General features: G+C 38.3%; 2 protein-coding genes across 2 annotated transcripts in view; one reads left to right on the forward strand and one right to left on the reverse strand.

Moving 5' to 3' along the window:
* LOC141318642 (uncharacterized) overlaps positions 1–15,677 on the reverse strand; it is a 190,646-nt gene that overhangs the window by 28,064 nt on the left and 146,905 nt on the right. The gene's annotated exons all lie outside the window — the stretch shown is intronic.
* On the forward strand, positions 652–6,240 carry LOC141338380 (uncharacterized). Its single transcript, XM_073843918.1, has 8 exons — positions 652–1,087; positions 1,213–1,373; positions 2,120–2,348; positions 2,449–2,504; positions 2,661–2,804; positions 2,933–5,075; positions 5,184–5,345; positions 5,472–6,240. Exons 1-8 carry the CDS (start codon positions 706–708, stop codon positions 5,696–5,698), a joined length of 3,504 nt encoding a protein of 1,167 aa, XP_073700019.1. The 5' UTR covers positions 652–705; the 3' UTR covers positions 5,699–6,240.

Consider the following 15,677-nt stretch of genomic DNA (forward strand, 5'->3'; position numbering starts at 1 on the left):
TTTACCAATAGGTAATGGATGAAGAGAAAAGACCACATCTTTGTGCATTTGCCATAACAAAAATAAATGCAGGACAAGAAATTATGTATGACTACAGAGATCCTGACTGCCCACGGAGACATGTATGTACCACGTCTTCTAATATTATAATTTTCATCAAATTGCCAGTAATCTCTTATTCTCTGCAATACTTCTGTGCAAATTGTATTTATTTTTTTAAATATAAAATAGTGAGGAACTAACACAATACAATTGTTACAGTATTTGTTCATTTTTGTTAATGTTATTAAAAATTTTATGTTAATTTGTAATCCATAAGTATGATAACAAATTATTATTTACTTACTAAGACAAATACATGCTGTTGAAGTAGTTAATTGTTAGTCTGTTAACTAATTACTGTAACCATGATAAATGCATTGACACTCAAAATATCAATGCTTTTAATAGATTGTTTCCCAGAAAACCTCCTCATGCGGAGAGAAAAGTGAAAATAAGGTAGATATATATAGAGATGTCTGTTTCATTAATTTATTTGTCTAAGGAATACACTGTATGGTCATTTTACAGTTAAATATGATATTAAATTATTTTCCCATTATGCTTTTATGCATTTTACAGGAATCACGATGGATGGGATCATTTGAAAACCTGGACTCAAAGCCTGGCGTGATTCAAATTGATGACCTTTTCATCAACACAGACATGAAGATTGCAAATGGCTGCAATGCTGCAGAGATATTCACAGGACTCTTTTGCAAAAAAAAAGTTGCAGTGAAACGAGTGGCAAAACATGTTGCCAAAACTGAAATAGAAATGGCTAATTTCCTTTGTTCAAATATTTTACAAGCAAAACATCTTTTACAACCTATTAAAGTGTTGGAAGACTCTTACTTTGCCTATTTTGTCTCCCCTCTTTGTGAATACAGTTTGATGGAACTGATTGAAAACAAGGATTTTCCAGAAAGAAAATGCTTGACAGACAGCCGAAGACTAGAGATATGCCAGCAATTGCTAAAAGGACTTCAGGAACTGCATTCATGTGGAATTTTGCACAGAGATCTGAAGCCTGAAAACATTTTATTTGGTAAGAGCAGTCTGTGGCATAGTGGTGATTATCCTATAATATAGATTTATAAGCAGATATTTGCATTTAAAATATGTGAGCATATGAGGATGTGGGTTTTTATGAACATTTGTACTTTTCTACAGATATCTCCAATAAACTATACATCGCAGACTTTGGAGCAAGCAGGAAACTGGATCTGGCCCAAGCCACATTGCACTCTCAAATGGCTGGATCATTTTCTTGGTCAAGTTATGAAGATGTTGGAGGCATGCAATACAAGTACAAGAAAGAATCTGATATCCAGGTAAGTCAGGTTTAAAAAAAAAAGTTTAAACCTATTAACCTGGATGAGGATGATATCCCATTAAAGTGTTCTTTATTTAAACTAGTTCAAAGTTTAAACCAGTGTGCAATTGTGCAGTAAAAAGGCAAAATTAAATTTATAACAAAACAATAGACCTAATGGATAAATAGCATTTAAGAGTCTTATTTAAAGGAGTTGTGTGTAATTTTGAGAAGGATCCATTGACAGAAATGCTATATCATATACAAAACTATGTCTTCAGTGGTGTTTAAAGACGTAGGTAATAATTTGTTATATGTTCCGCCACCATGTTTTGTGTAGATAACTGAGAGATTGGTTGTAATTCTTAGTCACCGCTGGAAATCCCACACGGCTCCTTTAAGTAAAATAATTTTATTAAATTAAATTTTATATTATTATTGGCAATTGGCAACCTCATGAACTATATTTGTTTGATTTGGGAAATTTGGATCCTTTGGTTTGGGTGAGAATATGGTGTACATTAACATGTTACATGAATGCAGTTATGATATTTCAGCCTGGGACCACTGTGATTTCTCAAAAGAAAAAATATAATTTAGCCAAAAAATTCACACGCTATGTTCAACTGTCCTTCATGTCGACATTTAAAGCAAGTTTTATATGACCACAACAGGAATTCACTGAATTATGTTTTATTCATTCTGTACATTTCAATTAGGTGGTCATTACTGGGCAGTGTTTGAAATGAGCTTTCTGTATTGTAGGTAGCAGGATGCTTGGTGCATTACATCCTGACAGATGGGCAACACCCATTTCAGACATGTTTACCCTACTCCAAGGATCCAGTTGGGCTATCCCAAAATGTCAGAATGGGTCACTTCACTCTTCAATGTGAAGAAATATGGTCAAGACAAACACAAGTTATACGTAGAATGCTGTCTAAATCGATTCAAGAACGTCCCTCCATTGAGGAATGCCTGGAGTCTATTACATGTATGCGCAAAAACTTTCCTTTTCTCTTCACATTGTTGTTAAAAGGTATTGTATGTTGCATAAGAATGTAAGTATTTAAAGTATTCGATGCCATATACAGGTTTTACACACCAGTCTGGAACCAAAGACAATGGCAGCAAAAACAATGAGATTGAAGTAAGTACTTGGATATTTATTTAGGTAGTTTTATTATAGTTTTATGCGATTTGAAGTCTTAAAAAGACTGGTATGAGATAAACAGCAGGCTTCTAGAGTGGTGTAAAAAAATCAGGTATTTGTTACAGGGATTAACACACTGTTATTGTTTTACAGGACAGAACCCATACATCTAATCCCCAACAATCAGAAGAAATAGACATCCTGGGGAGTACTGACAAAGAGAAGCCAGAGGGTGTTTGCAGTGACAACATGGATTCATCTTCTAATTTTGAAGAGGAATTATCGCAGTGTAAAATGGTAATAAGAGGTGTAATTATATGTATGGGAGATGAGTACTGCATAAACTATTATTATATTAGAAACAGTTTAATTTATAAAGTTGTTATTGTTCGCATTCCCATTTAAGTTGTGTTTCTGTAATGCAGAACAACACTGAACACCAGTTTACACTGGAAATGTCAGAAGAAAAAATGTCAGTAGAAGAAGTGTCAGAAGAAGAAATGCCAGAAGAAGAAATTTCAGAAGAAGTGTCGGAAGAAGTGCCAGAAGAAGACATTTCAGAAGAAGTGTCAGAGGAAGACATTTCAGAAGAAGTGTCAGAAGAAGTGCCAGAAGAACTGTCAAAAGAAGGAATTTCAGAAGAAGAAGTGTCAGAGGAAGACATTTCAGAAGAAGACATTTCAGAAGAAGTGTCAGAGGAAGACATTTCAGAAGAAGTGTCAGATGAAGACATTTCAGAAGAAGTAGTGTCAAAAGAAGAAATGTATGAAGCTCAAGCTAAAGGACAAGTAGCAGAAGTTATCCAAGGAAAATCACTTTGGAGGAAAATGGATGAAGATGCTGGCTGTAGCTCTCACCAACAAAATATCCCAGTGAAAACATCCTCAAACACTGCACATCAACGTATCTATGACAAAAAGAATTACTGTCTTTACTGTGAGAAGGCCTATGTAAAAATTGCAAGACATCTTACACAGAGACATTCTGGAAAAGTTGAAGTTGCAAAGGCACTGGCACAAAGGAAAGGCTCAGCGATGCGAAATCTTTTGTTAACCAAGATCAGAAACATGGGAAACTACCACCATAACATTTCAGTCCTATCCACTGGGAAAGGGGTAATTGTACCAAAAAGGCAAGCAACGTATCATTCAACATCACATGACTATCTGCCGTGCAAGTTTTGCTATGCTATGTATGTCAAAACAGACCTTTGGAGACATCACAAACGTTGCAAGTTACAAGTTAAAGACAATATGCCAGTAAATCGAAAAGTTCAAGCAAGTTGTTCCCTGTTGTTACCCATGGACTGTACAGTTTCTAGTGGATTAAAAAAAATGATTGAAGACATGACATATGATGCTGTAACTCAAGTGGTGAAATCTGACCAGCTGATTCTCTCACTTGGTGAAAGGATGTTCCTCAGAAATGGAGAAGTTCCACGGTACCGGGCAGACATTAGAAATAAGATGAGAGAACTTGCCAGACTTCTTATGACGGCAAGAAAATTTGACAAAGGCATTGTTACTTTAAAGGACTTGATAAATCCAGGAAAGTTTAACACAGTACTGGAGGCAGTAAAAATCATGACTGGATTTGATAGGTCGACGAACCGTTTCTCTGTTCCATCAACAGCCCTAAAACTGCGACACTCCCTTGTGAAAGTGTCACATATTTTGCAGGGAGAAGCTTTACGTCAAGAGGATGATGCCTTAAAGAGCCGAGCTGAGCACTTCAGTAAATTAATTGAACTGGAATGGACAATCCATGTTTCATCAAATGCATTGAAAACATTATATCAGAAAAAGTGGAACAGCCCACAAATGCTGCCTTTAGCAGAAGACATTAAAAAGCTCCAGGATCACCTAAAGTGTCTTGAGGAGACAAACAAAGAAGCACTCACTGACCACCCATCACAAAAATCATGGAGTGATCTCTCCCAGGTGACTTTAACACAGCTGATATTATTCAATCGTCGACGTGAAGGGGAGGTTTCCAGGATGGAAATCCAAACCTACCTGCAGAGAAACAACTACCAGATGCAGGATGAAATTTTGGAGAGCCTCTCAGCATTTGAGAAAAAACTATGTGAGAACCTAACCAGAGTAGAGGTACGGGGAAAAAGAGGACGTAAAGTGCCAATACTATTGCCAGCAAATGTGAAGGAATCTGTGGACCTTTTAATTAAAACTAGGGAACATGTTGGGATTTCCTCTAGCAATCCCTACATATTTGCCCGTCCATTTTATGGATCACAGGAAAGCATCCGTGGTTGTGACTGCCTAAAACGCTATGCAGAAAGCTGTGGGGCTAAAAATCCTGAAAACATTACATCCACAAAGTTGCGAAAACATGTAGCCACAGTTTCTCAGCTACTAAATTTACAAACCCATGACCTAGACCAACTAGCAACTTTCATGGGACATGACATTGAGGTCCACAGAGAATTTTACAGACTGCCAGAAGAAACTTTGCAAATGGCAAAAGTTGGCAGAATTCTTTTTGCACTGCAAAGTGGAATAAGCCAATTTAAAGGAAAATCCCTAGAGGACATAACACCAAACATCAACTGTAAGTCAATTATTTGTATGTACCTGTCTTTTTAAACAATTCAAAGTGTCAATGATTTGTAAAAATCTACTGTCAGTTTTAAAAATGTGTTTGATTGTTTTGTTACAGTTGAAGAGGCCACCAGTGATTCCGAATCGGAGGATGCTGAATATAATAAAAGGAGGGCAAAGGATAATTATTTCGAAAAAGGGACTGCCACTTCAAGAAAGACTGTATCAGGGGAAGCATCTACATACCTGAGGAAACCACCACTGCCACTAAATCAAAAGGGTATATTATTCAACTAATAATAATGAATATCATCCACATTTATCATGTAATTACTGTCCTTTTTACTTTTGTTATTATTTCATTATTATTAATAATGTGTCCACTTAATCTTATTTATTTTAAAAGGAAAATCCAGAAAAGCCTGGACAGAAGTGGAGAGTAAAATGATTGAACACCACTTCAAAAACTTCCTAAAGAAGATGAAAGTCCCTGGAAAAAATGACTGTGAAAGATTCCTAAATGAAAACCAATCTCTAATGAATAACGAAAGAGACTGGATAGCAGTGAAGTACTTTGTGCACAACAGAATAATTACCATGAAGAGAAATTTGTGTCAAAAGTATACTACCTAGAAATATTGGGAGCTTACGCTATGGGTTGTCAATGTAAAATGTTACAATACTGGGAGCTTACGCTATGGGGTATCAGTGTTGTGACATGAAAACATGTCATTGCATTGGTAGGTCATATAAATGGAGCGTCAGTGTGTCATTGCATTGGTAGGTCATATAAATGGAGGGTCAGCATTGGTAGTTCATATAAATGGAGCGTCAGTGTAAATTTCCTTTAAACAAATCTGTATTTTAGAGTATCTCACATTTTTATTTCATGGTATCTTGTCATTTATATTCTGTGTTTTGTTAATTGAAAACATTTTCTTTGATTTATTCGGAGCAAACAACTTATCTGAAAAGTAAAACAGTTTTTATTTATTATTTTATTTATATTTTGTTGTAAGCATTCATCACTGATGGTGAAAAGTCTGCACTACAACAAGGGGGCTCTTTTAGTGAGCTTATGAGTTTTTTATATTATAAACGTGATTGTTTATCATGTGGAAGACCATTTCCGTTGGCAGGAGTGCAGCAAAAGCAAGTGTGAAACCTTCAGTTTAGGAATGTTTGTGGATGTTAAATAAACTTTATTTAATTTAATATACTGTTGTTATGCCTTTTTTTCAATATTTTATTCTGATCGCAAGAATTGTTTTATTAATGCTAACATTAGTATTACACGTTAAAGAGGTCTAAATAATTTTTTTTATGTTGACTTAAGGGGAGACACTACAGGTGAATAGGGTATTTTTGACGCGGAGGCTACCGCGCTTTCTGTTTCTGACGCGGAGGCGGCTGCGCTGCACGGGCCTGGCCCGCCATCCCTCCCCCTGAGTTGCCTTCCTCCGTACCTCCTCCCTCCAGACTTTGGGAACGTCTGGAAGCCGTTCCGTAGGGAGGGGGTACTCTCATGACTCTGGGCTGCAGCCTTTCCCTCCACCACACGATGTCGCTGTTTTCCCTTCCCTGATTGTTGCACCTGCCTTGATTTTGTCACCCGTCTTCCCCAGCTGATCACACTTAAGATTTGTCCTTATATTCTCCACTCGTCCTTCACACTGTGAGTCTGCATTATTTTTGATGTTTCCTGTTTCGTGTCTCCAGCTCTGTGTTATCCTGCTCCTGCTCAGTTCTTGTCATGTGTGTGCTGTGTTGGCCTTTGTTTTGTTTGTTTATTTGTGTTTAATTGTTCATTAAATTACTTACCTGCTTTTGGACCCAGACCTCACTTTCTCGCACGTGACAAGTGGAGATTTCGGACTTGGAGTATGAGAGAAAAGTCATTTTGAGAAAATGGGCTTTAAAGATTTATATTGTAAAAATTCCACACATTTTTATACGAAAACATTGCTAACAAGCAAAACAACTGGCCAAGTAATTGTTTATAACAATGTAGACCAGGAACAATGACTACTGAATAAAACAACATTGCCAAACAAGACCTTCAACTAACCACAGGGAACCACAAATACAGACACAAACTTATCTTCAGAACTGCAACTCTAGTCATCTATGTCCATCGGAACACAAAGTTCACCTAAAGGGTTGAAAGTAGAGGTCTGCATTCCCGCGGCTCTCCCGCGGGAACCGCGGGACCCGACCAGAATTCTTGCGACGCGGGAATAAATTTCCAAATAAAAGCGGTTGCGGTCGGTAACTCCGGTGTAATTTGAACGGGAGCGGGCGGTAACAATATCCCGTTCCCGACGTATTTTCTGAACAGCAAATCTGAGCTTTACTCATTTTTATCGAGCACCTGTCGGCTACAGCCTGCGCTGATAACTGTTATGCACTCGCTGCACTCATGGACCAGTGCTTTCTGCGTCATGCATTTTATTGGCAAGGTCTCATAGGCGCGGAAAGTGGGGGTACTGATGGTGTTTTTCTGTGGGCAAATGTTTATCAGCGTTACTCCAGAGCGCAAAGCCACGTTTGGAGTGCCAAAATCTTCATAAAGTTATGCTGACTGATTTTTCGCAATCCGTGTGGTTGTAACTCCTGACCCAAACCCGTCTTTTTTTTCCGCTTTGCCAAAACAACTTATACTACTACGGCAATTAAAACAGTTCAGTTTTGTATGTAATGGAAAAGTGGTTATAATTTAGTTTCTTTTTTATTAAGTTAATTTAGAAAAAAGCGTTTGGAGCATTTTATGTTCGATAAACGTAAGCTTTTTGTTTCTTAAAGTAACGACCAAGCGGAGTTGACTGTGTTTGAATTTGACTTCTCAAATCACGAATTGGCTACATATATAGATATAAATAATAATATATAAATGTGCGCTATTTGGCGCATGTCTGTGCGGAGAGTGGGAAGCTAAAATGCATTTAGGCTCAAGCGCGATCAGTTAAATTTTTTTTTTCAGTGTAAACTATTTAACCGTTGTTTTTGTCAGACATGATAAATATATATAGAAAGCTTTAAATTAGTACTTAACGAAATAAAACAAATCGAAAACAAAAACTCTTTTATTATGCAGCTAATCCGTAAAGATGAATTTCTCTCTAAAGGTGCGTCCAATGAGGATCGTTAAAAACTCAGAAAACACTATAGTTTATAAATAAATAATTAAAATATCTCCTTACTATTTCACAGTCATGTTGATTATTTTTGCTGGTGCTTTGTGGCAAGCTACTGCCTACTGCGTGCACTTTTTTATCACCATTGAATGTATAAAATATAATTGTAGCCCGCATTTGATCTATGACGGGCTGAAATACAGGGCTGTAATATACGTCTTAACAGTGGAACATGGAAATATAATAGATGTACTGCGAAAAAAAGTTTTATAAACTCGATATTGTTTCCTGATGGTTAAATGTGAGATTCTGGAAACGAGAATTTTGGAAACTAATTTTAGCGGGAACGGTCGGGTCGGGAAGAAAATTATTCTAAGCGGGCAGCGGGTGAACAAAGTGTGAATACATAGCGGGAGCGGGTGGGTGCGGAATAAAACCTCGCGGGAGCGGGACTAGAAAAGCAGTCCCGCGCAGACCTCTAGTTGAAAGCCTAGCTCACCGTGCCTGCACCATATGTAGGCCCCTTACCCCTCTCTTGCTGATGCCTTTTCAGCTTTTTAGCTGTGCTCAGAGTATTTCTGCAATGTTTTACACTCTCAGACTGGATGGATTCGGCTTTTGTGATCCTCAGCATATCGGTTTCCCTGATGGTGGTGACGGAAACGACAGTGCTTTCCAGCCAAAGCTTATCCATAATGGAAAGCATGGCAGAGGACCCTTCATTAAAAGTTAAAATGGCCATACTTGCAGCTGCCTCAACTCTACTCTTACCTACAAACACTGTTTTTGGACAGCGGGCCCAAATGACGGAGTTGAGGCACTCATTCGCATTTTGAGTGCCACCATGCCGCATGCGAGAATGTTTACAAATGTAAGTATTACAAACCAAAACAAGGTTCTCTGTCTTAAAATCGTATTTGTTGAGCTACTGTACCGTACGTACCGTAACGTTAAAGTATATTTGTGATTTTGCTGTAAAACACGTTTTATTACATATAGCGATCATATACAGCTTAAAGATGATTACTAAATGTTTAACAACTGACAGGAACATGTTCTGAGAGAATTAAATGAGCACATCACAACACCAAACAGACATCTAAATGAGTGATGGACGTTATGTGAGTTAATGTAGAATTCACTGTTGTCAACACTGCTTTAGATTAATGTTATGTAAATAAACACATGTAAATATAGTAACTAAACATGAGTTATCTGTTTCATTTGTCTAATAGTACTGTTGATAAAATTCAGGAGCATTTTTATTGGATTAAGCCAATTAACACAACAGCTACCTCATTAATGTAGTATTGAGCACATGAAGCAGCGATAATTGAATCTTGTCTGGATGTTACAGGGACAGATGAGACAAGATAACTGATAAAGCAGTGCTGCCATCAAAGGCTTTGAGTGAGTACAGTACAGACATCAATAAAACATATTTTAAACCTTAAGTTGCAGTATTATTAATAATATTCAATTAAAAAAATAATAACTTTAAGCAGAGCTATTACAGCACTTTTCTGATTCTTGATTTCTGTGCCTTTGTTGCAGATATTTTGCGGTGGAGCAGGACCTGAAAGCAAAGTTGACATCAGCATTTGCGGGAAAAAGATAAAACCAGAAACTTAACTAAAAGATTGTTAATTTTTGTTACTTCTAATACAGAGATCAGATGACATTGTGCTGTTTAAATGACAGCCTATGTATTGTATTTGCATCTTTGTATGATCTGTAATGTCTGCAGACTGGTGTGTGCAGTGAGAAAAGAGAAATCCACAGCAGCATCCTGGAAATGGTCTCAAGTGCCATCGATGAGACCCTCCATCACTCCACCTGCCCTTTGTCTCATCTGGACCAGATGTTGCTGTAGTCTCTTCATCCTCAGAGACCAAAGAGCCAGCGAGAGCATCTAGAGAAAGACTAAAATACCAAATGTCTGAATAAAGCTTTGTTCCATGAGTCTTTATTTATGTTCATGGTTACTTTATTATTTTACTCATATATCCATGTTGTTATCAGTAAATAAAATATAAGTTTCATTAACATATGCATTAATTAATTACTTGATTAAAAAAAAAACATGTTTCTTTTACTAAAAAATATAATTATAGGTCAGCATTTATCATTATTATTGATCAGTGCATTCTGAGTTAATCATAATTTCTAAGTAGTAGTACTTACATTTTTTGAGTGTAAAATCAAGTGTCTTCTTCGAACACAAGAACTTCAAGCAGCTGATCCACGTCTCCTTTCGAACGCACCCAGTCTTGTAGTGTGTTGACATGACTGAAGGTGTGACTTTTATCAGCGACAAAAACTCCCTCTTCAATAAACTCAAATAACACAATTTCCTGAAATACACAACATTTAAGTGTTTGCAATGTACATCATGTAACTCACTTTTTTTAACAGTACAATAATAAAATCATTATGCTGTACTATCATACACAAATGTGTAAAAAAACAAATTTATAGATATTTTCGATCTTCGATTTAGATATCTTCCTTATAAAACTATAGACTCTTTTTTAAAACTATAAACTCTCTTCACCAGCATCATATTTCTCATCAAACAATGACAGAATACAGCCACTAATGACTTAATAATCAAATATATACGGGCTCTCTCTTGAGCGCGTTTTAGTCTCTACCGATGTCAATTAATCTGTCATGTTGCAATACCTCGCACAGCCTCCGTCAGCACGGCAGAGTTGGCCGAATCCCAGCCGCGGGTGCGCTGACGCGGTTAATTTTATCGATTTTAAACACAGGTGTCTCAAACAAAAACACATTGGATACACACATAAACATTTGATCAACATAAACTGCGATGCCACGTCTCTCGTCTTACCTGCAAAGTTAATAAACACAACACGAAATTAGACAAAGGCTGTATCCGAAATCGTCCCCTGTCTGTCCCACTTAAAATGGGACAGCCATTTTAAGTGGTGTTCGAAACCATAGTGGACGTTCTCGAGTGCACTCATTTAATCCCACAATACACCGTAAAAACGAGTGTACAACCGATGTACACTCAACAGCTAGAGATAACCCATAATGCACTGTGAGAGTCGCGCACCGACTGAAATCCCGCGTCTCGCCAGACGATGGCGCCGCAGCTGAATCATCCATCTATTCATTTTACAACGCACTAGTCCATGGCGTAATACAGCATAAAACACAGGTACCGAATTTGTTGTAAAGTGATTATAACAGCCTTCCTTTGCTGTTGTCGCTGGTAACCGGAGTGAGCACGTAATTAACGCGTGCAATTAAGAGTCCATGCAAGCTAAAATTGGTTATAGCAGAATGTCTTTATTTTGTGCAGGTGAGTAAATAAAGCCTCAATCTGCTTTTTCTTTCTCCGTGAACATGTGCATATAAAATTCGTAACGTGTACACAAAGCAAATATCCAAATACTGCGTTATTCCCATACTAGCAGGCAAGTTACCCTTTAGCACGGTCAAAAACTGTGTGCTTTCCAATTACCAACGCCACCTGGCCTCATTACACAGGCACATTAATTATACCTATTATTTAGCGCCACCCAGTGGACCACAATATCTCAACAATACCAGCAATGGCTCTTACACACCGGCCCCTTAATTGATTATGATAAACAACATAACAATTACAAATATTACATAAAGGAGCCATAACAAATATTGAAGCACCACATGGCACAGACTGTAACAGTCCAAATTAGTCATTTACCTCCAACAAAAGACAAAGCTTTCTTACAGGCCGTTCTAAAGTGCTACTCTTCGTTTTAACCTTTACTGTTCGTACCAGGCCCTTATCATCTAAAAAAGTTTCGACTACTCGACCAAGTGGCCATGAGCCACGAGGTGCAGTAGGATCCAGTAAAAGTACAATGTCCTCAGTACTAAAATTTCTTCGTTCCTTTGTCCATTTTTGACGTTTTTGAAGTAGAGGAAGATACTCCCGTATCCATCTTTTCCAGAAAAGGTCAGCTAAATACTGCACTTGTTTCCATCTTCTTTTCACATAGAGATCTGTCTTTTCAAAAAGACCTGGAGGTAGAGCAGGTTTGCCTTTCATGAGAAGCAGATGATTTGGAGTAAGAGCTTCAAGGTCATTGGGATCATTGGATACCCTGGTAATTGGACGATCATTTAGAATTGATTCTACTTCACACAGAATAGTATGAAAGGATTCGTCATCCAATGTTTGCTGGTGAAGTACAGAGCAAAGAATGTTTCTCACCATACGAATAATGCGCTCCCATGCACCTCCATAATGGGAGCCAGCCGGTGGATTGAAGCTCCACTGAACCCCTACTTGAAGTAACTCCCTTTCAATTTGCTTGTTATTCCATGCATAAATGGCCTCTTTTAACTCTCTGTTGGCACTGATGAAGTTAGTCCCATTATCTGACCTGATGTGTACTACTTGACCTTCGATAGGACCGAAGTAATCCACCCCTGTATTAGTAAAAGGTGGAAGATCAGGTGTAATTCGTTCAAGAGGCAGATCGGACATCTTTTGTTCACCCGTCTTTCCTCTGTAACGTCTACATACAGTACATTTGGAAATAACTTTTCTTGCAGCGGCATTAGCATTTGTAATCCAATATGTTTGTCTCAGTTTGGACAACATATGACTCCTGCCACAATGACCCAATTGGTCATGAATGTGACGAAGTAGAAGATTCGACACATAGTGATTTTTGGACAAAATTATGGGATGTTTGGATTTGATAGGCATGGCTGCCTTTCTGAGTCTTCCTCCTACTCTAATGAGTTTGTCATCCAATACAGGGTCCAATCTGTATATGCTGCTCTCCTTCTTGACCCCACAGGAACCGTGCTTCAGTTGTTCAATCTCATCTTGAAACTCTTGCTGCTGACTGAAACGAACAATGGCTATTTCAGCCTCAAAGAGGTCTTCCAACGACAAAAACTGTCCACCCAAAGTTGACTTAAATGACTTTATTTGTGCATCTATGATTGTTTTCGTAGCATTGCAATTCCTTTCCAGTAACAGTAATTCCTTCCTTTTGAGACATATCCTTTTAAGTAGCTTTTTTACCTTGAGTATCCAAGCAACGGCCACCTTCAATCTTTTCCAGTCTGAAAAATATGTGATAAGACAGTTACTGGCATTCTGTACACCTTGCAGGATAACAGCATTCACCTGAAGATCTTTCTTGATCTCTAGATCATCATCTTCATGCATGTTCACAATTTGCTCTTTGGGGTCTAGCTGATACTCTTCTGTTCTCCAAAGAAAGCTAGGACCTGCAATCCATCTTTTACTGAGCATAAATGTCTTAATATGCATTCCACGTGAAGCATCATCTGCAGGATTTTCCTTGGTAGCAACATATCTCCACTGCTGAAGCATTGTCCTATCTCTAATGTAAGAGACCCTATTTGCGACAAAGGTTTGAAAGCGTTTGTCTTCATTATTGATGTACTTGAGCACAGTTTGACTGTCAGTCCAAAAAACTGAATTATCCAATTTAAGTCTTAAAGGTCCCATATCGTCAAAATCAAAATTTCCTGGCTTTTTTCATGATAACTAAGGTCTAGGGGCTATCTAACTACCATATGAGTTTCAAAACAGTCAATCCACAGTAAACTGCACACAGCCTGAATAAAGTAGCTGTTCTTTTTCACGAGCAGCTGTGACTTCCGTAACGATGTGACGTCCGATCGACTCAAGTCACCGCCTTCAGTCACCAACCAACGTCCCACCCTCCTTTTGTCAAACCCCCAGACAACAACGCATCCATTCCATTGAGCAACAACAACAGGAAACAAGTGGAGAAAACCCTGTTCAGTCGATAGATGTCAAGCTACGATCATTACACAGGCTTCAGAACAACGTGAATATAAGAGACCAGCGGCACGTCAACTTCAGCCTCTTTCACACAGCGATTCCGGTAAATACACGGATAATGTGTCCCACGATTTGTTCCGGAATTGTTTAATTTGGTTCATTCACAGTTGTTTTCCGGAATCTGTGCGTGCTTTACACACAAACCATAAAGACATGTGACGTTTGGATGTGAGATGTAATGCGACGCGTACGTTTCACTAAACTGAAACTAACCTGAACAAACTGTGCTTCAGCGCTGATAGTGAGGAGCTGGCTCTGTCTGATGATCGCTGCTTCATTCCACTTTGCACGTAACATTATTTTTCGTTGTGAAGAGTCGCTTGATAACGTGCATCATTACTACAACACTGCCTTTAGGTTCTGGCTTTGGTTCACACAGTTCCCGTAATTTTCCAGAATCAGCGCGCATTGTGAAAGGGGCTTTACTAAAGGAACAGTTATGTAGCTTACTGCATTCGGTGTTTGTAAAAGTAAAAACATTAATGATCATTCTAAAATATCCTGTTGAGTATCAGCTCTCTCTATTGCTCTGAGCTCGCTTACGCTTACAGCATACATGACCGTAGTTACCTGTGATTGGCCTGGTTGTGCGTCACTCAGAAAACAACAGGCCAATCAGAAGAGAGGCTCATGAATATTAATTAGATGGGCCAAAATCGACCTGTTTTTGACAGAGCTCCTAAAAAAGGAGCTGTAAAAATATATTGAGATGGATTTTGGCACTTATACCGCAAATATATATTCTTAAGGACATCAACAAATAAATAAACCTCCAGAAATGTGTACGATATGGGACCTTTAATTCCCTTTTCAACATCTGGTCCACTTTAACAGAGAGAACGGCTGCTGTTAACTCCAAGCGAGGAATGGTTAGAGGTTTAAGGGGAGCCACTCTGGACTTACCAAGCAGAAATGTTACATGCACTTTATCATCACTGTTTCTCATCCTAAGATAAGTAACCATACCATATCCTCTTTCAGAGGCATCTGAAAAATGATGCAAACAGGCATGCATGATTTGTCCAAAATCTGTAGGTTTTAAGCATCGGCCTACTTGAAACTCTGCCACTTCATCTAAATCAGAAATCCAACAAGTCCATTGTCTTTGAAGTGCTGGAGGTATGTCTTCATCCCAACTCAGATTCTGCCTACACATCTCCTGTAGAAGCAACTTAGCGGGCAGCATAAGAGGAGCAAGAAATCCCATAGGGTCATAAACTGAACTAACAGTAGACAAAATCCCTCTTCTTGTGAACTGATGAGGCTTCAACTGCAGTTTAAATTGAAACGTGTCAGCTTCTGCACACCACTGAAGTCCCAAAGTTCTTTCTACAGGCAATTTGTCTCTGTCTAAATCCAAATACTGGATGTCTTTACTACGGTACTCTTCTGGAACGGATTGCAGTACCTTACGACTATTACTGGTCCATTTGGTCAAACAAAATCCGCCCTTTTGGCAAAGAGCGACAAGATCCTGCACCATGGCAATAGCAGCCTCCTCTGAGAAGATACTTTTCAAGCAGTCATCTACATAGAAACAATCAAAGACAGTATTGATCACTTCTGATGGAAAAAGTGCTTGATTGTCCTCTGCTGTTCGTCTTAATGC

This window comes from Garra rufa, chromosome 1, assembly GCF_049309525.1.
Source record: "Garra rufa chromosome 1, GarRuf1.0, whole genome shotgun sequence".
In the NCBI taxonomy this organism is placed as follows: Eukaryota; Metazoa; Chordata; class Actinopteri; order Cypriniformes; family Cyprinidae; genus Garra; species Garra rufa.

Excerpts from the sequence above, each read along its gene's own strand:
- LOC141338380 (XM_073843918.1), top strand. The coding sequence starts at position 706 with ATGAAGATTGCAAATGGCTGCAATGCTGCAGAGATATTCACAGGACTC. Across the intron at positions 1,374-2,119 it reads AGAAAGAATCTGATATCCAG|GTAGCAGGATGCTTGGTGCA; the intron begins GTAAGTCAGGTT and ends TCTGTATTGTAG. Across the intron at positions 5,346-5,471 it reads ACTGCCACTAAATCAAAAGG|GAAAATCCAGAAAAGCCTGG; the intron begins GTATATTATTCA and ends TTATTTTAAAAG.